Source organism: Pelophylax lessonae, assembly GCF_965119305.1.
Source record: "Pelophylax lessonae genome assembly, chromosome: 7".
NCBI lineage: Eukaryota > Metazoa > Chordata > Amphibia > Anura > Ranidae > Pelophylax > Pelophylax lessonae.
The window spans coordinates 222,031,861-222,054,467 of NC_138774.1; the positions used below are offsets into that span (position 1 = coordinate 222,031,861).

Genomic DNA, 22,607 nt, shown 5'->3' on the forward strand with positions numbered 1-22,607 from the left:
TCTATTCCAACCGGTTTGTGGTTCACAAGCCAAATGAAGATCGCAAGGAAAAAAATCTGTTTCCCTGCACATATCCACATACACACATACAAGTGAATATAAATGTGTATGTACACATGTATAGGAAAGACCATATATACAGTGTTTGCCTATCTCATGAGATCATGTACTTCATATACATACATAGAATTGTGGTACAAAATCCTAATTTTCTCTTTCTGCTCCTCCTCAGCTTCCCATTTCGAAAGAGTTCAACAGTGGCCAAAGAAACGCCATTGAGAATGCCTATGCTATGGTGACTAAGCATCCCCGATTGCCAAGAATATGTATGATCCATGGACCTCCTGGCACTGGAAAATCCAAGACTATTGTTGGCCTGCTCTATAGAATTCTCATGGAGGTACATCGCTTTGTACAATTTAACACCAAGCTGTCATGGCTCTTCAGTTATATCAAAGTTTACTTAAAAGGGCATGTGTAGTGGTTTTAATTACATTTTCTTAATTGAATATGGTGCTGACCAACATGATTATATTTTTAACCTATTGCAAATGAGTTTGGTTAAAAATTTTAAAGATTGAGTTTCACCAGTCTGTTCTTTGAAAAGACTGTTAAAGAGGGTGTTACCTGAAAGCTACAAGGGGTTATTTCAGGTCTTATTATTGCAGTAAGGTACTACGTCACGTCAGTCTGCTGTCCCAAGTTTTGAGTCTTTCAGAGTTCCTATAGTTGTACAGACCTTTCCATTACACCCACTATTTAAAGTGTTGCTTTATGCCAGGGATGGGGAATGTGCGGCATCATTTGATCCTGCCCACACGATATCCTGGCTGTCAGGACAGAGCCGATGCATCCTGTATAGTTCCGAGTCCCAGGCAGAGTGATATCAAATGCACTCCGCCAGTGAGGATACTTAGTGCATTTTGATATCACTCCACCTGTGACTCAGACTGTCAGGACTGACTGAGAGAGGAAGCATCAGCTCTGCAGCATGCTTCCTCCAGCGCGCCGCCGCTCCTCACACTGTGTCTCGAGCCAGCATTTCCCGCCAGCAGTGAGTACTACCCACCGCAGTACCAGCCAGAAATACCCACCGCAGTACCAGACAGTAGTAACCACCAGCATTACCCACTAGTGGTGCCCACCAGCTGTACCCACCAGCAGTACCAGCCAGCTGTACCCACCAGCAGTAACCACCACCAGCCAACAACCAGTTACGAGTAGCAACATCATCAATACTAGCTAGCATCACACGCCTCACCAAAGTGAAGCAGTTCCAGCAGTCACATTAGGGGTAAGTTAATTAAATGTTTGACCAAATATAGCAGGCTAATTTCTAAGTTGATAATTTTGTACGGCCCCCTAATTTTATGTTCTAAATATCCGAACGGCCCATGGCAGAAAAAAGGTTCCCCCACTCCTGCAGACTGGAAGCACCAGACTGGAAGCACCTTAAAGGGCCCTGGGCCCCACCTGAAAGCATGTCAGAACTATTCTTTTATAAGAGCGAATTCAGTAAAAGGTGTCCTATAAACACTGTAGATCTGCAAGTGACTTACCCTAACTTAAAAACCACTTGACAGATAAAGGGCATTCTCACCCTTAAGCGTTCTACTTATCAGCAGTTGGAATCCCTCAAAAGGGACTTCTTTACCACTGTGGTAGACCCCTCTTTAATTTAACAGGTGTAAGATGTTTGGAGCCTTGTGCTTCAGCTGGAATAACTTCCTACAAGCATCTAAACTACTCTTTGCGCATGGATCTGTTTTCCATACAGATGTATAAAGTGTTAGAATGCCAATGTCCTTTCTAAAGAGCATCTGACTCGCCTGGCCTTTTGAGAGATGTTGTCTCTTCAGATCTACCTTTGATACCAGTGTACCCTGGTATAACGTGATAGAAGAATGCTAGAACATACTCCAGCTTATCTGCAGGAGATCCAAGGAGTGGTTGTTTGCGCCTTACACTTCCCATTTGTCCACTTCAATGGCAGGTTATTTTTAGGCCAATAGAGCCTTACTCTGACTGCTTACAGGGATAAACGTCAGAGACTGGTTATGTCCACTGCCTAACCTTCTGCATGAAGATGTGCCCTGACTTTTGCAAGCGGGAGGCTGTTTGTGAATCCTTCTAGGTCCAAGGCATAGTTGCAGAGCGCGCACCCTCTTGAATATGCAGGCTAGTTACTTGCCACTGGCACTCACTCTAGTTGTGCCTCCTGCTTTCCCTTGTGCTACAGCACTGATTGCTGAATTTCTTCTGGTTCCGTTGCATTCCTCTCAATCCTGACCCTCTGCTTCAGACCTTGTTTCAGCTAGAGTTCTAGAGCTGGGCTTTATCTCAGAGTGCCTCTTTCCCTTGAACATGCTAGTTCTCTGGTGGTACCAGGTACCCCTGAGGACTTTTTGTTTCTCCCAGGCCTCCAAGGCTAAGTTTGGAACTCAGTTCTGCCAACTCCCAAATCGGTAAAAAAAGTCCTTGCTGTGTGGTGATGCCCCTACTTCCGTAATTTTTTGATACCTGCATATGCCCCACAAAGATTAGATGATCTCCACCCTGCTCTGGTGCAGCTGCTATGAAAAGCAATCCTAGTCATGTTTTCAGAAGTTAGTCATAGCTTTCCTACTTCTGGCAGACTTTCTTGCCTTGTTAGACATCAAGGATACCTGATTCCATGTCATAATTTGTCACATCGATTCCTGTGTTTTGCAGTGGGCACCCAATGTTATCTTTGCCCTTTATTTTGACCTAATCCCTTCACCTCAGGTATTGACGGTGCTAGCCCCCATACTTGTTATGCTGCACTGTTGGGGCATTCCCATATTGCACAAAGCAAGGTCCATGAAGACATGGATGAGTGGGTCTGGGGTACGGAAACTTGACTGGCCTGCACAGAGTCCTGATCTCAAACCAATAGAACACCTTTGGGATGAGTTGGAGTGGAGACTGCGAGCCAGGCCTTCTTGTCCACAGCTGTTTAGCCATATGCATATTTGGAACAACTACTTATATGGTTATTACACATTTAGCTACATAATTGGTCTTAAAAGTTTGGAAACCGTATATAAACAGGTATTCATGTGGTCTAAAGTGACACTTACACATACATACACTCATAAACAGAGACACAGACACTCTTCCTCACATACATACATTGTTTACTTTAGGCCTACACGTGGGCTTTCTTCACCAGCTGTACTTTATTTCTCTCTACCTAAAAACCTACAGACACCTCATTGAGACACAGCTGACAAGAAGCTATTACTTTTTCTGCAATGTCTAACAAAAGCTTTTTATCCTATGTACACTGAATTGAACTGTTATACTTTTTACATTGCATTTATGTTGATGCCAAGTGTGTTTGAATAAACTCACACTTTGTTTTAAGTCAGCCTGGCTATTGAACTATTGAATTGAACGAAATGCCTAAAAAATGCTACAGACATTTTTAGATATCTGCACTATTTTACACTGCACAATGAGGGCACAGACTGTCAGCTGGTAAAACTTTTTGCAGAGGTTTAGGTGGGTCCTGCACCTCCAGAAGTAAAAAAAAAGCTCCAAACTCTCTGCTCCCCCCTCTGGATGATACAGCCCAGGGGCCAACCAAACCTTTTTTACATGATGGTTCAAGGTTTAATAATGGGCCTAATGGGACCATGGTACTAATTCTTAACCAGCTTCAAATGTATGGTTCTTCAACTTGCCATGGAGGCACGATTTAAGCCTCTTCTATTACCCTTCTATTAACCTGTTGTTTTTGTGGGCCAGTTGGTGGTTTTATTGCTGTGTTACCCACCCTTCAGTTTGACTTGGATGCTCTTCTGCTCCCAGTGTACCATAATTACTTCTCCCTGGCTCCCTTAATGTATGATTAAGAAAATTGGATTTTTAAATTACTGGAAAATCATTGACTTGTAAGGTAGATCTACACAGGTGCTGATATGAATTTCCTTTTAACTATTACGTTTTCTTTTTTTTTTTAAATTTTAGACCTGTTATAAAAACAGTAATACTGATCTTGTTCTATATCTACAGAAGCAGAGTAATATTCCTGATCAGACCTTCAATGCCAAGAACAAGAGAAACCGAGTACTTGTGTGCGCCCCATCCAATGCTGCCCTGGATGATCTGATGAAGAAGATCATATTGGAGTTCAAGGAAAAATGTCGTGATAAGAAGAATACTCTGGGTAGGCATATCCCAGTTTTTCTATTTAAAAAAATAAATAAAAAATGTATTGCCAGCGTCCTAATCTTTCTGTAGGAGGTTGTATAACCATATTTGACTTCTGGTATCCGGCATTGGATTACCAAAAGGATTTTACTGTGAGTACAAACATTTTGTTTTTCTAGACATCTGACTATACAGGTCTCCAAAAGGATATGGAACAGTAAATATGTAAAGATAGGTGGCTAAAATGCTACATTTTAGAGAAAAAAATATTCAATAAAGCCATGTTGCACACAATTAAAAGATTAAAATCATGGATTAATATAGCTTTATGAAGAACCAAGAATAGTCTGAAACTAACTGTACTTTTTTTTTCTCTTATGTTTCAAGGAAACTGTGGTGACATTAACTTGGTCAGGTTGGGTTCCGAGAAGACCATTTCCTCTGATGTTGTGAAATTTAGTCTGGACTGCCAAGTGAACTACAGAATCAGTGAGTGCCATGGTGATACGATTGTAAGAAAACTGGCTTTTAAAGTGGTTGTAAACCTCAAAAACAAAAACCAGCCTAATCAGTAAATTGAATAAGGATACCCAGCACTAATCTTTTTGCAATCCTCCTTGTTCCTAATGGACTAAAGCCGACACAAGGAAAAATATGGGGATGGCCTTCCCCTTCTCTTTTGAGTGACAGGCTGTGCAGAGTTGATGGTTGCACAAGCTTCCCATGAATTCTATGTAAAAGGGGGTGTGTCCCTGCAGCTGTGTGTCACTCCGTGGGGAGCGCATAGCTGTCTTTTAAAGGCCATGTATAGCTAGGAGGGGGATCAATTACGTTGGTTCTTTGACCCACCCAAAGGTGGTTTTACAAAGGGTAAAACAAACTAAGGCTTTATTTTAATAGGTCAACACAATGCAATTTCACTTCTAATAGTATTATCTATTAAATGAAGCAAGAGCATGTTGTTTTTTGGGACACAACCACTTTAAGGCCATATTGCCCTTTTCAAAGTACTACTTTGTACTGCACAAATGGATATTGCAACTTTTTTTTTTGTGCTCTGCTTGACTAGGGAAACTGAATGAAAGCAGAGCACAACTAGAACAAATAAAGAAGAAAAATATTGCTGGGAGGAGGCAAGCCAAGTCACATGACCTGCCAGTCATGTGACTGGCCTCTCCACCAACCACCAAGTTCTCTGCAGCATTAAACAGAGTAAACTTCGTGTGACATCACCTGCTCTACATTGTCATCTACATTTTAAGTATGAAATAAAGGCCACAATGTGGAGTATTGCTGCAGGATCGATCAGCTGTCGATCGAGAGCTGTCATTCGATTGTATCAGGGAATGATTGAACAATTAATTTGAGTAATTTTTAAACCAAGCAAACTTCTATAACCACCTTGTCACTTTCACCCACTCCCTGCCCAGGCCAATTTTAAGCTTTCAGCGCTGTCGCGCTTTGAATGAGAATTACTCAGTCAAAGCATCATTTTAAGGCAACCATACTTTTATAAAGGCGACATCGGTCACCGCGCGAGCCGCGACTCACGAGAATGTATTTTTAAAGGGGAAATGACAGAATTTATTTTAAAGTGCTTGTTAACCTAACAAAAATTATCCTGTTCTCTTAACCGCTTGCCGCCCGCCCGCCGTCATATTACGGCGGAGCGGTGCGACCATTGTTCTGGGCCGTTCGGGCAGGGCAGGCACGCGATCGTGTGCGCGCCGCCCTGCACTGCCGGTGTCGGCGTGTCCCCAGGACACAGCCCGTCACCGGCAGGGGGGAAACAGCCAATGGGCATGGCTGTTTCCCACGTGATCGGCTGTGTTCCAATGACACAGCCGATCACAATAGAGGAGCCCAGAAGATGGCCGCGCATGCGCGATCAGGAGCGCGCAGCGCGGTCATGTCGGTGGCTCTGTGTTTCCTAGGAACACAGCTAGTCACCGGCAGAAGTAAACAGTCACTGACAGTGACTGTTTACTATGTGATCGGCTGTGAATCCATTCACAGCCGATCACAAAATGTAAACACAGAGCAGTAACTCACTGTTACTAACTCTTCTCCCCTCACACAGTTTCCAGTGTGAGGAGAGCAGAGCCAGAAGCAGTTACTGCTCTGTACACCTGTCAATGTAAAAGCACAAAAATAAAGGTCCCCACACAGTCCTCAGCCCCCCCCCCCAATTGCACCTGTCACCCAACAGTCACCTCATCAGTGCCCAGAAATTGACACCCATAACGTTCACATGTGAGCGTAGCGATCGCGGGCAGAATCACAGCGATTCTGCCCGCGATCCGGAAATCATTGCAAATTGCGGGACGCCTTTGCATTGCCCGTGATTTGCAATAGCACCCCAAACGCTGTGCGATGTTGCCGCGATTTCCGCCTGCCGAATCGCGGTAACATCGCGCAAACAACGCATGACGCCCAAAAGAGGTACAAGAGTTTCTTTGGGGAGTCATGCATTGTTTTGCGTGATGTTACCGCGATTCAGCAGGCGGAAATCGCGGCAACATCGCACAGCGTTTGGGGTGCTATTGCACATCACGGGCAACGCACAGGCGTCCCGCGATTTGCAATGATTTCCGGATCGCGGGCAGAATCACGGTGATTCTGCCCATGATCGCTACGCTCACATGTGAACGTAGCCTAAAGTTCACCTGTCACCAGAGACTGCCATCAGTACCGCTGTGCACCATCGCCCGTCACCTGTCACCCATCGGTGACCATCGCCCGTCATCCCATCAGTCATCGTCCCCTGTCACCCCATCAGTCATCGTCCCCTGTCACCCCATCAGTGATCGTCACCCGTCACCCCATCAGTGATCGTCACCCGTCACCCCATCAGTCATCGTCACCTGTCGCCCCATCAGTCATCGTCACCTGTCGCCCCATCAGTCATCGTCACCTGTCACCCCATCAGTCATCGTCACTTGTCACCCCATCAGTGATCGTCATCTGTCACCCCATCAGTCATCGTCACCTGTCGCCCCATCAGTCATCGTCACCTGTCGCCCCATCAGTCATCGTCACCTGTCACCCCATCAGTCATCGTCACCCGTCACCCCATCAGTGATCGTCACCCGTCACCCCATCAGTCATCGTCACCTGTCGCCCCATCAGTCATCGTCACCTGTCGCCCCATCAGTCATCGTCACCTGTCACCCCATCAGTCATCGTCACTTGTCACCCCATCAGTGATCGTCATCTGTCACCCCATCAATCATCGTCACCCATCAGTGATCGTCATCTGTCACCCTATCAGTGATCGTCATCTCTCACCCCAGGGCCGGTGCTAGACTATTTTATGCCCTAGGCAAGACCAGCTACTTGTGCCCCCCCCAACAAAAAAAAAAAAAGGAAAGGGGTTAAAAACTCCTCCATGTCATACCCAGTGACCCTGATTCGATGCTTCCTCCATGTTATGCTTTCATACCCAGTGACCCCCCCCCCCCCCATATTCCTCCATGTCACACCCGGGGACCCTAATGTCCCTCCGTGTCACACCCAGGGACTTTGATGTTTTTCCCTTGGACCCCAATATTCCTCTGTGTCATGCTGTCATACCCACTGACCCTGATGTTCCTCCATGTCACACCCAGGGACCCCCGTGTTCCTCCATGTCATCCTGTCATACTCAGTGACCCCAATGTTCCTCTATGTCAGACCCTGATGTTTTTCCATGTCACAGTTGGGGACCCTGATGTTCCTCCATGTCACACCTGGGGACCCTGATGTTCCTCCGTGTCACACTTGGGGACCCCAATCCCCCATGGCACACCCAGGGACCCCAATTCCTCATGGCACACCTGGTGACCCCGAACTCCTGTTACACCCGGTGACCCCTATCCCCCATGTCACACCTGGTGACCCCGATTCCCTTTCATACCAGGGATGCTCCATGTAACACCCAGGGACCCCGATCCCCTGTTATGGGGACACTAGCTGGGCGGTATGAAGAGAGTGGCCCCCACTCTGCCCTCCTTCACTGTGATCCTGCTGATTCCTTCTCCCAGAAAGCTCCTCTCCTGGACCACAGTGCTCACCACAGCTCCAACTGGCTCCTGGTGGAGGGAAAAGCAGCAGTCAGAGAGCTCCGCATGTCCTTCTTTACCAACCTCCTCAGGCAATTCCGGTGCCTTGTCGCTTCTGCCCCAGTAAAGGTTCCGCCCTCCAGTGCCGAGCTCCTGCTCAGGTTCAGCTCTCCTCTGCTTAATACCAACCCAGGGAAATGAACGGCTGCCTACCAGCTCAGTGCAGAGAGTCACTTCCTGCCTGGGGTTAAGGCCGTTCAGCTCCAGCTGAAGAGGATCATCATGCAGGCAGCACTCTGGTGGGCTCCATTCCTGCCTCTTGGGGCTCCTTCAACACTGGTGGAAAGCCAGGGCCTGATAGTTCAGCCTCTGCCCAAGACACCTGGCATCTTTCTCTATCCCTTTTTCCTCCCCTACCACCACCTCGCCCCTCAGCTCACAATAATCATTCATGATGGAGAGAGAGTGCCGACTCCTGGCTGCGCCCCTAGGTGGCAATGCGCCCTAGGCGGCTGCCTAGTTTGCCTAGTGGAAGCACCGGCCCTGTCTCACCCCATCAATCATCGTCACCTGGGGTGAAAGTGCACTGTAGGCAAGTGGTTAAAGCATGTTAAACAGCACAGTACTTGTGCTGTGTAATTTGAACCCTTCTATCCCCTAAATACCTGGCTGATCCTCCCTTCTGTGAACCATGGCTGCTGAGTCCTGACACTGTTGTTAGTCTTTGTGCCCTCCGTCACCTGCAGCCCTTCTCTCCTTCTCTGTCCCCCCCCCTTTTTCCCCTCCCTCCCTCCCTGCCTGTCTGCTCCTGTGTCAGTGCCTGCCCCCTCCCCTCCTGCTGCTGTTGTTTAAATTAAAGTTTCATATCCTGTCTATAGTCTGTTTATTAATCCTGCGTGCCCCTGTGTATGTGTTTTAAAAAATAAGCCGTTCTTTACCAGTTTTCAGAGCGCCAACTTTAAAACCTACACAGGCACAGGGGCACACAGGATTCTTAAACACACCAGACATGATGGTATGAAGTGACTTATCAACCACTTTAAAGGGGAAGTTGAGATATCGGGGGGGGGGGGGGGCACTTGCAGACGCTCATGATTGTGAGTATTTTGAAGTTGTAATTTTCTTCCTACAATTCTTTGGAAAATGAAGAAATGTATATATTTTTTTTTCCTCACAAAAATGTCCTAAGAAGTTATTTCTCGCACATGGCATAGGCACACTTGCAACTACACCCCAAAACACATTAACCACTGGCCGACAGCTCCCGCTGCAGATTTTTTGCGGGAGGCTGGCTCGGCTGCGCTATATGACATAGGGGTACGTTAGTCGCAGGAGTGGTGCTGGGGAGCGAGCGCCTGCCGCCGCCGGCGTTCTCCTGCCCCCCACTCGGCAGCGGGGATGTCGATCCACAGGACCACGTCTTAAGATCTAGATATATTAAGTCACCAGGCCTTCCTCTATCCAAATCTCCTCCTCATAGAATGTTAAGAGTAGTCTGGCAAGCATGGTCTTTCATATATTCATATTGCATACTAATAATTATACCTTGGCAAATTTGTTCTTCTTTTCAAATCCTTTGTTTTTATTTTTTTTTTTTTCTTTCCTTCTATTTTTTTTTCCTTTTCTATTATTTGGGTCAGAAAATACCTTTTTCCTTACTACATGGCTTTTGTTGCTTGGCTGTGTTCAAACTCTGACCCTGGGCTTTCATTCCTGGGGGCTCATCTGTCTGTCTGGTATTCATGTCAGGCACTACACCTTCATTATAACATTTCCAAAGACAGATTCGATTTTCTCATCTAAATGAGAAATAGAACCCAGTTTGGAAATGGAATACACTGATCACATTCAGTGACAAAATATGGAGAGCTATTGCAGCACATAGCAGAGCACAGTTTATACAGTGGAGAGCCTGTAAACAATATGAAGCTAGAGGGTGAACTGTGTAAACACAAACTATAGCACAGTGCAAAAATTCAGTGCTGATTGCAGGGAAAAGCTTCTGTCCATCTGGGAAACCGTTTTTCTCTTTCGTTCATTGATGGACACAGCTCCTGGTATTCCTAGCCATTGGGTTATACTGCCCCCTACAGAAGTATAACACTAGGCAGAAAAAAATTGTGGCTACACGCATGGGCAGTCTCAGGGGGTATACTCCATCTCTCTGCTATAGCCACTCTGTTTTGTAGCAAGCATTGTCGGGAGAATAATACCTCCACAGAGGAGTGGGTGCTGTATCAGTCAGTGAACATCAGAGAAATGGATTTTACGGTAAGTCAAGTTATGCCTAGTCAGGAGTAAGGACCTAGTTCCTTGCTGCGATCTTTGGTCCCTGCATGCATACACCCACACATTCTGCTATAGCCTTCAGTTTATTTCTGCCTAGTTTAGGAGTAGGACCTAGTTCCCGGCTGGGAGTTTATTCCTAGCTTGTTCTTTTATTTTTAAAGGGAACCTTTGTTAAAATTTAATTTTTTTTTCAGCTAGTTAATTTCCTGAAAAAACTGCAATCAACAGCTGGTCTGGGTTTCAGACTGGATATTCTAGATCCTTAAGGTCGCCCAGCGCTAGGCCTTGCCACGAGAGCCCCGATGGGCTGGCCCGCGAGTGAAACACCTCGCCTGGACGCACACAACCTGGTTCGGCCTGAGTTGCAGCGTACCCCTTGGCCGTCAGCACCCCCACCCAGAGTGGAGAGGCAGTCTGTCCGGAGTGGTGCCCACCTGATATCGTTGGTGTGGTAAGTTTCCCCCCATAACCTTGGCGGTCTCGGGGTGGACGTGGGCCCCTCCCTGGGAAAGTCAGACCCTCGGGTACCCCTCATTTCTCCTGGCCTCACGGTAGCTGCCAGGATCCCCCAAGGCCTCCCTCCCCACCAGCCATAGAGGTACCTACCTCAGTCAGCGACGGGGGTCTTTGGGGGGTGGACGCTCCGAGGCCGCTATGCGGATTTTCTGGGGGACGGGTAATCCTGGTGGGGGTCCCTGCCGGGGACCCCCCTGATGGCACTTATCTTTTGAACCTCGTGGGGGGTCCTGGAGACCGCATGGCGCGCCGTGGGGGCCGCCATTTTCCTGTAGAATTGTCTCGCCTCATAAGTATTTCCCCATTGAAATGCATGGGCGACTTTGTTTTTGTGGTTTCCCCAGGAATGCATTGGGCGGCCATTTCCTGTCCGCGATTTGCTGGACAGTACGGAGCAGCTAGGCTTTTACTCTAGTGATGACCCAGGTATTTTCTCTTCCTGTGATCGTTTTTTCACCATATCAATTGGTGGGTATGTCTATTGGGGTCCCTATAGGTCTTCCTCACTCACCCTGCTATCTGCAGTGTTAGTGGCTGGGACTTGTAGTACCGCTGGTGCTGCGGTGCGGTCCGTATTTTTGCAGTTTCTTAAAGTGGCACTGCGTTATTCCAGGGTTCATAATGGAGTCCCAGGAACAAATTTCACCTACTGATCCCCTCCTTGCGGTTGCGGGGCTCTCCAGGTTGCAACCCCTGTCTGCTTTAAAGGCAGTTTTGGAAAACCTGGTGTCAAAAGTGGATGTGATTATCAACAATACCATTAGTAAAAAGGGCACTATGCACTCCCCTGCCTCCTCAGATTCTGAGGTAGATATGCCCGCTGCGGACGCATGTTACCCTGAGGGATCCTCGTCTGCAGCAGCACAGAAAAGCCTGCTGGTGGAGGCACTTATAGTGTCAGTGCGGAAAACCCTAAAAATGGCGGGTGATTCTGCAGCATCCGGGGACGCGGGTGTCTTTTGCCACACGCAAATCCCAGAAGTCTGACAAGGTTTTCCCTTGTCTGGAGCTTTTTTTTACAAAATTGTCAACAAACAGTGGGGGCGCATCAAACAGATGTTAGTGGTGCTAAAGTGTTTTAAAAGGCGCTACCCCTTTGTGGACATGATATCTGCAAGATGGACCGTACCACGAAGGTGGACCATCCGGTTTTCAGACTGAACGGAACTGGCGGCGTTATCCTGTCGTTTTACCTTACCTGGTGATTCACAGGGATAAGGTGGTTCTTTGCCCCTTTCCGTCGTTCTTTACAAAGGTTGTCTCTGATTTTCATTTGAATGAAGACATTGTGTTGCCTTCCCTGTGTCCCAGGCCTAAACATCCGAAGTAAATTGCCTTGCATGCCTTGGATGTGGTCCCTTCAAATGGGGTGTACCAGGCAGCTACAGATTCTTTCTGGAAGTCAGATTCTTTGTGCTCAAGGATGGACCTCAAAAAGGGTTGTCTGCTTCCTCTGGGACTATTTCCAGATGAATCAGGCAGACAGTGGTTCAGGCCTATTCCATCAGGGGTCAAGTTACTCCTTTCCCTGTCAAGGCACACTCTACTTGGGCGCTTAGTGGCTCCTGGGCTTTCCATCATCAGGTGTCAGTGACGCAGGTTTGCAAAGCGGCCCGCTGGTCGTCAGTGCACACTTTACAAAGTTTTATAAAGTAAATGTGTTGGCATCTGCGGATGCCTCTTTTGGCCGCAAGGTTTACAGGCTGCTGTCTAAGAGGATCTGATCATCTTTGAGGGTGTGTTGTTTTTTTCAGGTGGGCTCCAGTTGTTTGCTTGAGCTCCTGTTGCCTGGTTGTCTAATGTTTAGGCTTGGAAATCTTTTGGTTGTTACCACCCCTCATGAATGACACTGCTTTGGGACGTCCCAATGGTTATGAATACCAGGAGCTGTGTCCGTCAATGAACGAAAGAGAAAATGGGATTTTTGACTTACCCTAAAATCCATTTCTCTAATGTTCATTCACGGACATAGCACCCACTCCTCTGTGGAGTTATTATTCTCCTGACACTGCTTGCTACAAAACTGAGTGGCTATAGAAGAGAGAGGAAGTATGCCCCCTGGGACTGCCCATGGTGTTGCTCACTTTAATATCACAGAGGACTATTTTTACTTCTAGAGGAAAATAGATTTAATCTCCAAATATGGAAAGGCTTCTTCACAGTAAGAGTTGTGAAAATATGGAATAGACTCCCTCCATAGGTGGTTCTGGCCAGCCCAGTAGATTGCTTTAAAACGGCATGGATTCTTTCCTAAATGTACATAATACAACTGGGTACTAACATTTATAAGTTAAGTTGATCCAGAGCAAACTTGATTTTCTCTCGGGGGATCGGGGAGGAATTTTTTCCCCTTCTGTAGCAAACTGAATCATGCTTTGCTGGTGTTTTTTGCCTTCCTCTGGATCAACTGCGGGTATAGGATTGTGTATATGGGATTGTATGTTTTTTTTTTTTTGGTTTGTTTTTTGGTTGAACTAGATGGACTTGTATTTTTTTTTTTTTTCAGCCTGACTAACTATGTATGTATGTAGCTAAAGCCTCTACAGGAGCTTACGGTCTATAATTTTTCTCCTCAGACAAAGCTTCTCAGGATCTCTCTGTGCTCAAGCAGAAGGAAGCATTGGACAAACAGCTGGATGAATTATCTCATCAGAGAGCTATGGAAAGGTGCACAGGTGGAAAGAACACAGTAAGTGAGGATAGCGTACGTAGAACATTTTTTTTATTCAAGGGACTGCTTGGTCCTCTTTTGGATGTTTACATCCAGAAGATGACTGTTGGTAAGAGTACTTAAAAAGAATGCAAAGCCTAAGGCCCCTTTCACACAGGCGGACCGTTCAGATCCGCCTTTCCGTTTTTTTGGCGGATCTGAACGGTCCCCCCCCATGCATCTCTATGGGGCATCGAATGTCAGCGGAGACATGTCCGCTGACACCCGATCCGATCCGTCAAATCTGGACAGATGGAAACCCTATTTTCCATCCGTCCAGCGGATCCGATCGGATGGGATAGGATGAGAACGGACCGACGGTCCGTTCCCATCAGATTCCCCATAGAGATGTATGGGGCTCTGACAGCTGTCATTCTCCTGCTCAGCGGGGAATCGGAGGATCGATCCCCCGCTGAGAAAAGCGGAGTCCGTTTGACGGACTGTATGTGTGAAAGAGCCCTAAGGTTCAACAACCTGCTCCTTCTACTTCCAAGGAGCCTTTCTATCACCAATCTCAGGCCGCGGGCTCAAAGTGCAAAAAAAACGTAGACTACAAAGCCCTCTGACAGGAACAGAGGGGCACCAGACTAAGTTCAGCATTAAAGTCGATAATTTAATGTAATGGGCAATAAGTGGCAACTCACAAATAGCTAGTTGATACAGGCATAGTGTATATAAAAGCGCCCGTATCGATGCCTCTCCGAAGCATTCTGGTGCTGTAACAGCCATAAAGGCAGGCAGTGTTTCCTGGATGGAAGCGGCCGCATGCCGCAGAAACCAGCGTGGAATGCAAATAGCCCAGGGCTGGACATGATGTCACACGAAGGAGCTAAAGTTGCTTCTTCAGACCTGATTGGTTAGTAAGCCTGTCAATCTTGTATAGGAATGAAAATATAAGAAAACCGATGCGATTGGCTGGTGGACATGTCAATCACTTCAAGGAAAGTAGATAGGAGGAATAGGCTAAAAGAACCTGGAAATCTATCTAATAGAATGGATCCTTCATATGTGAATAGGGGACTATTTATTTTTAGAGGCGTGATAATCAGATACATTAAAACCAATAGAGTACACTTAAGTCAATTATCTGGTCCAGAAATTAGGATATTATAATGGAAGAATTAAAATAATAGTAAAATAAAGCACGAACAATGACTAATTTTGTTAATGAGGAGATAGAGATAGAGATAGAGATATATATATATATATATATATATATATATATATATATATATATATATATATATATATATATATATATATATATATATATATATATATATATACACACACACACATATATTCTGCCTATATCCATTGTATAAGGTTTGTCAAGATGATGATAAAAGATAAAATAGGATACAAAAAAAGATAAAAATATAGAACATATGTGTATTGTCTGGATGAAAAATCAAATAAAGTATTATTTTTATATATATATATATATATATATATATATATATATATATATATATATATATATATATATATATAATAAAAATTAGAATTTAAATCAGATATTTTGCGCCCCTCTGTTCCTGTATTTACCTACAGAGTTCACCGCTTCACTCTAAGGGTGCTGCCATCAAGTGCTACTTGAAAACTATGTAATGGACTTTTTTCATGGACTGATATAGCAATATATCATACTGTTGTGTCCTATAATCATGTATTTGCACTTTACAAGTTATGATTTTTTTTAAGGATCTATTATACCATGGTGCTTATTTGATAGTTGCTTGATGCAGCCTTCTAGCGCCACTATATATCCTTTTTACATACAAAGCCCTCTGAGCCAGGGACGGGTTAAGGTGGGGGGAATGTTTGCAGGCCTTAATTGATGTTTGGCAGGGGAAGATTGGTATCAAATGGGTCTGCAAGATTGTTGCTCACTGCTACAAGCTGCTTCATACTTTCAAATGTTTCTTCCTATCCACAAAAGATTTTTGAACTCTTGTAGACTGTTGATCATTTTCTTTTTTAAGGAGTGATCATTCCAGTTCCGGAAGGCAAAATCTCTTTGCTGCAAAAAGCCTAGCCACACTGGTTTAATGTGGAGCTTCTGTGCCCTTAGAAACTTGTGGAGTCTCTTGAGATCCAAGATGGGGCAAACATTACCATTTGGTTTCGGAACTACAAATTGATTCAAGTAGAACCCACAAAACATTTTTTCTAGCGCGAGTGAAAATCAAAGATGCTTGCCTACACATTCTGATTTTTTTCAACAAGGTCCTGGCTCTGATTCAGGGGCTCTTACGGTCCCAAGGTATCATAGTGATAGGATACCTGAACAACTTGCTTTTAGGGAGCGATCCACTTGGCTTTTTGAGACCATTGTGTCTCTCACTTTGTGAACCCTGGAGACGTTTTGGTTCTTCAAATGGCAGCCTTAATTCTAGTCCAGAGATTGGCATATCTGGGCCTTATCCTGGACAAAATCCAGTCATGAGTGATCCCCCCTCTCGACCGATGTATTACTCTAAGGATTCGGGTGGACTTGCTAAAAACACTGACAAATCCCTCAAGTTGCTTTTTCATGAGGTTTCTGGGAAAGATGGTAGCAGTCCTTTTTGTCCAGTTCCATTCCAGAACCCTCCAGTGGAGTGACTGGGGACAGGAGGACACAGTAGTTGAATTCCTTAATGCCATTGAATCCCAGCACAAGACTGTCTATAGACTGGTGGATCTCCTCCCAGATGCTGGAGATTGGACATTAATTTCTTCCTTATTCCTGGGGAGTCCTGACAATGGATGCCAGCCTGCTGGGTGGGGAGGAGTTTTGGACGATTTACTAGTCTGCTTCTTAGGATTAAAGTGGAAGGGATTTTCTGTGATTAATTGCCCTGGCCTGGCCCAGGAGAATTTTGCACTCTGACATTGTGAACATGACAACAGATGAACTCTGGACTCTTCCAGGCTGTCCTGACCCTATTGTTGCAAGGTTGATCTTCCATCCTCCTTCATAATTGTTGACACGACTGTTGAAGCCAGAGCCCCAAGGAACAGGGGTTTCTCTGATTCATTTATTCCTACCTTGCTGAGAGTTAGGAAGGAAACTTCCCAGAAGATTTACAGTAGGACTTGGAAGTAATTTTTTCTTGGTGTTAAGCTTGGGGTTTTCACCCTTGCAAGTATGCATTGGCGGCATTCTGGCCTTCCAACAGTCTATAGTGAATCGGGGATTGGCCATGAGTACAATCAAGGGTCAAATTTGACCCTTGATTCTTTTTTCAGATACTGATGGCCTCACCCTCTTTGGTACAGGCCTTTTGTACACAGTGGTATTTTTTCCCCGGTTAAAAGACTCCATAGGACCTCAACTTGGTACTTTTTGTTTTTCAGATGTAGCACCCTCCTAGGTAGGGGCTAGTGAGAGAGTATAGTTTGTGCTCTGTCTGCTTACTAGAATAGCTGCAGGTAAATCTATATTGTTCTCTGCCTACCAGAGAGCAGGATCTGTTAGTGAGGTCTGCTCATTGTGCTCAGAGTGCAACTCATTCTGTCTAGAGAGTGTTTCACACTGGTCCAATAGGGAGGCGTGTTGGACAGTGGGAGGAAACCTGACGAATGGGTGCATGGGCTTTTATGCTGTCCTGACGATTGGCAGAGGGAAAGTTGCCTCGGTGCATGTTGGGATAATGTATAAAAGCCAGGAGCACATGTGCTCGAGGTCTTTCCCTGGAGAGCGATGTCCCGGAGGGAGGGGGCGGCTGCCGCCTCCTCTGTAGAGGTGCCATGCAGCCTCAGGGAGTCGTCCTGAGGGTCTGGAAAGTAGCAGTGAGGAGCTGAACCCAGAGGTCCAGGGAAGCTGACTGAGAGGGGAGACACTGGAGGATATGTCTCTGCAGTACAGGGAGTACAGAAATTTATGTCAAGGGGCCTGACCTGAGGGGGGCCACCCCTGCTCCTAGGATAGTCAGTGGACGGGTGTCAGCTGAAAGGGGATGCTAGAGAGAGAGAGTATCCTGAAGATAAGATATCGTTCAACCAGTTGTCTTGTCAGAGAGTAAAGAGAGCGAAAGACTTACCCCATCTACACCTGTGGCAGTGTGGATTAACAGCCTGGCTGTTCCTATGTACTAAAGAAGTTCTGAAGATAGAATTCCTCATCTATGTGAATAGTTCAGTTGGAGTATCCCACTATTCCCTTCTCCTATCCCAATTACAAAATAAACAATAAAAAAAACCAACACCCCTAGACTATATTTTTGTGAAGAGCCAACAGGAGCAAGGAGGGATTCAGAAACGTTATCTAATTATAACCGTGTGCTGGTAACCAGAGGAGCCCACAGAGTCAATATCCAGCAGTCCCTGCGGGGGCAGTGCTACACAGAAATCTCCATTCGTTTTTTTGGATTTCCTTTTACTGCGGCTAGCAGTTTTGGAATTGGCTACCCTTTCTTGTAAGGAACCAATCCTGGTGCTCTACCGTGACAAAATGGTTTTACAGCCTCAGTCATCTTTTTTGCCTAAGATGGTTTCTTCATTCCATTTTAGCCAGGACACGGTGTTAACATGCTTCTGCCCGAACCCTCAAATGCTATGAGACAAGGGCTTTTACACCTTGGATGTGATTCGTGCTATTAGGTGTTACCTGAAATCGACTACTGCTATTTAGCAATAGTATTCCCTCTTTGTGCTACCTGAGGACCCAAAGAAGGGTCACGCAGCTTCCAAGTCTACTATATCTCAATGGTTCTGTCTGCTTATTTCTCAAGCTTATGGCTTAAAAGGAACTGTTCTACCTTTTTTTTTTTTTTTTTTCGGGAGGGCTCATTCAGGAGTGACTCCTGGTCAATTAGGCATCAGACTTCAGCAGCTCAAGATTATAAGGCTCCTACCGACTCCCCGGGTGATACTTTTACCAAGTGGTAAGCTAGAGCTTTTGAGGATGCTACCTTTTGGTTTGCACGTTTTTAAAAGCTTTTGTGATGTGAGAGATTCTGGTTTGTTTGGGCCTGTCTTGCCCTCCCTTGCCCACCCATTCAGTGCTTTGGGACATCCCTATCATTATGGACATGACGTTCTCTGTGTACCATGATGTATGATAAGAAAATGGGATTTCGGTTTTACCTGTAAACCCTTCCCTTTGAGTACATCGCAGGATGCAGAGAACCTGCCCCTCTTCCTGTCCATTCACCTGAAAGTGTCAGCAAAACCCTATCATTATGGATGTAAAGTTGCTCCATGTTGCCTGTACTTCAAGAAAATGATTTTACAGGTAAACCAAAAATCCTATTTTACCAAGCAGGTCAGTGGAATGCTGGGGGGTTGTAGCTGTGCCATCTTGAAGCAGCACATTGACTATAAGAGGTTCTGGTGCATGGGGAGGGCTTGTTGCTGTGTATTGTTAATCAGGAAGCTTGGTGTACAGCAGTGGTCCTCAACCCTGGCCTACAGGGCCCACTAACAGGCCAGATTTTAGGTATTACCTTGGGGAGATGCAGACTAGAGTACTGCAATCACTGAGCAGCAAATTATATCACCTGGGATGTATTTCAGTTATCTTGAAAATCTGGCCTGTTAGTGGGCCCTGTAGGCCAGGGTTGAGGACCATTGGACAGCACAACAAGATCTGTGGGGTATTGGTGACTGCACAGAGGGCACTGGGGAGTGGGTGGCCTTTTCTGGTCTTCTCGATCTCCCAGTCACTGTAACAATAAACTGTGTTCTATCACTAAATTTCAGTCCAAAAGATCTGCATGAGATCTAGTGATGGCACTGCAATAAAATGCCACTTCCACCTTCAGACCCGGACCATAGAGGCTGATTGACATTATAACAATGTCAGTTTTCTCAGAACTGAATCGTTGCAGTTGTTTGAATTTAGTGGGGTTGGGGGCGGGAGATGGTCATGAGCAATGTTCCCTCTAATTTTTTACTGTGCTGAGCAAATAAAAAAATTTCTGAGCGCAAACCTTTAGATTGAGCAATGGGGGGGGGGTGGGGGGGAACGTCAATGCAGAGTGACCAGCTTGCCCTAATCAACTGCAGAGTGCCACAGCATTGCCCCCAATAAACTGCAGAGTGCCACAGCAATGCCCCCAATAAATTGCAGAGTGTCACAGCAATGCCCCCAATAAACTGCAGAGTGCCACAGCATTGCCCCCAATAAACTGCAGAGTGCCACAGCAATGCCCCCAATAAACTGCAGAGTGCCACAGCAATGCCCCCAATAAACTGCAGAGTGCCACAGCATTGCCCCCAATAAACTGCAGAGTGCCACAGCATTGCCCCCAATAAACTGCAGAGTGCCACAGCAATGCCCCCAATAAACTGCAGAGTGTCACAGCAATGCCCCCAATAAACTGCAGAGTGCCACAGCATTGCCCCCAATAAACTGCAGCGTGCCACAGCAATGCCCCCAATAAACTGCAGAGTGCCACAGCATTGCCCCCAATAAACTGCAGAGTGCCACAGCAATGCCCCCAATAAACTGCAGAGTGCCACAGCAATGCCCCCAATAAACTGCAGAGTGTCACAGCAATGCCCCCAATAAACTGCAGAGTGCCACAGCATTGCCCCCAATAAACTGCAGAGTGCCACAGCATTGCCCCCAATAAACTGCAGAGTGCCACAGCAATGCCCCCAATAAACTGCAGAGTGCCACAGCAATGCCCCCAATAAACTGCAGAGTGCCACAGCAATGCCCCCAATACATTGCAGAGTGCCACAGCAATGCCCCCAATACATTGCAGAGTGCCTCAGCAATGCCCCCAATACATTGCAGAGTGCCACAGCAATGCCCCCAATAAACTGCAGAGTGCCACAGCAATGCCCCCAATAAATTGCAGAGTGCCCACAGCATTGCCCCCAATAAATTGCAGAGTGACACAGCAATGCCCCCAATAAACTGCAGAGTGCCGCAGCAATGCCCCCAATAAATTGCAGAGTGCCACAGCAATGCCCCCAATAAACTGCAGAGTGCCACAGCAATGCCCCCAATAAACTGCAGAGATGCCAGCTTCTCTCCTGCGTTAACATGCTGGTGGAGCAGGAAGTCGGCATTGCGGCCCGGGTAAGGGATGTGCTGCATTCTGAGCAAATGAACAGCTTCTGACCTCCTGAGTGGATCTTCTGGTGTTTGACCAGCCGTGGCATGGCCCCCCCGCGACCCCGTGCACTTACCTCACGGACGGTCACGGTACTCTGTCTTCAGTCCCCGGCTGGGAGGACCCGCTCCCTGATTGGCCAGGAGGAGGATCCGTATGACAATAGCGAATTTTCATTCGCTATTGTCACACGATGGGCGTGCTCTCGGGGCGAACGCTCTGCTCCCTGGCCGCCCTGTCTGCGGCTGCGCCGTCTAACTAGGTGCTTGCGCGGGACGTAATTTCCACTGCGCGTCCGCGCACGCGCGCACCTTAAAGGGAACACTGGTCATGAGAACCCCTGACTGGTTTACTGTTATCTGATACCACTTTTGAGCGATTTCCTTCACTCACCATTACAATTATGGTAGTTTTACTAGCCCCTTCAATACCGAGTCATTGTAAAATGACGTCTGCAACATTCCTTTAGCGATCCAGGCAGACGTCATATGACGGCGCCCGGATCTCCCCGCTACTGCGCGCCCCCGGGGGCGCGCAGCGCGGCGATCGGGGGTGAGGCTCGTCCCTCGGACTGAGCCCAACCCCGGTCAAGGTAAACAGCCAATGAAATTGGTTGTTTACCACGTGATCGGCTGTGTCAATCACAGCCGATCACATGAGCGGCTCCAGCGCGAGCCGCTCGTTCCTTTCTTAATGCGTGCCGATCGGGGACGAGGCTCGTCCCTCGGACAGAGCCCATCCCTGATCTAGGTAAAGAGCCAATGAAATTGGTGAGATATCGTCGCGATCGTTAGAGCAAGAGCAATAATTTGAGCCCTAGACCTCCTCTGTAACTCTAAGATAGCAACCTGTAGAAATTTTTAAAGTGTCGCCTATGGGGATTTTTAAGTACCAAAGTTTGTCACCATTCTGTGAGCGTGCGCAATTTTGAAGCATGACATGTTGGGTATCTATTTACTCAGCGTAACATTATCTTTCACATTATGGAAAACAATTGGGCTAACTTTACTGGTTTCTTATTTTTTAATTAAAAAAAGTGAATTTTTTCCCAAAAAACTGCGTTTGGAAGACCGCTGCGCAAATACGGTGTGATAAAAAATATTGCAATAATCTCCATTTTATTCTCTAGGGTCTCTGCTAAAAAAAATATATAATGTTTTGGGGTTCTAAGTAGTTTTCTAGCAAAAACAACTGATTTTAGCTTGTAAACACCAAATGTCAAAAATAGGCCTAGGCAAGTGGCTAGGATGCATGATGATGCTCCTTGGATGTTGGGCCCCTCTATATGGCTAGGCTGTGAAAAAGTCTCACATGTGGTATTGCCATACTCAGGAGGAGTGGCAGAATGTATTTTGGGGTGTCATTTTTGCTATGTACATGCTATGTGTTAGGAATATCCTATAAATTGACAACTTTGTGTAAAAAAAAAAAAAAAAAAAAAAAGTTTTTATTTTTTTTCCCACATTTTCCAAAAACTTGTGGAAAAAAATGACATGTTCAAAGGACCCATAATGCCTCATAGAATATACGTTGGAGTGTTTGCTTTCCAAAATGGGGTCATTTTGTGGACTTTTCCATTGTATTGGTGCTCTAGGGCCTTGAAAAGTGTGATAGGTAGTAAGAAAGTTTTATGTGTATTTATGCTCCTAAAACGCCTTATGGTGCTACTTGGACGTGGAGTCTCTTTTTGTGGCCAGGCTGTGTAAAAGTCTCACACATGTGGTATCCCCATACTCAGAAGGAGTAGCAGAATGAATTTTGGGGTGTCATTTTTGCTGTGTACATGCTATGTGTTAGAAATAGCTTATAAATTGACAATGTTTT

General features: G+C 46.1%; 1 protein-coding gene across 1 annotated transcript in view; it reads left to right on the top strand.

Annotated features, from left to right (window-relative positions):
- Positions 1-22,607, top strand: part of SETX (senataxin) — a 177,310-nt gene that overhangs the window by 110,007 nt on the left and 44,696 nt on the right. Inside the window, exons 13-16 of the mRNA XM_082263751.1 lie at positions 233-400; positions 4,039-4,192; positions 4,564-4,665; positions 13,598-13,710. Of these exons, the coding sequence (XP_082119877.1) occupies positions 233-400; positions 4,039-4,192; positions 4,564-4,665; positions 13,598-13,710 (537 nt within the window). The remainder of the gene's footprint in view (positions 1-232; positions 401-4,038; positions 4,193-4,563; positions 4,666-13,597; positions 13,711-22,607) is intronic.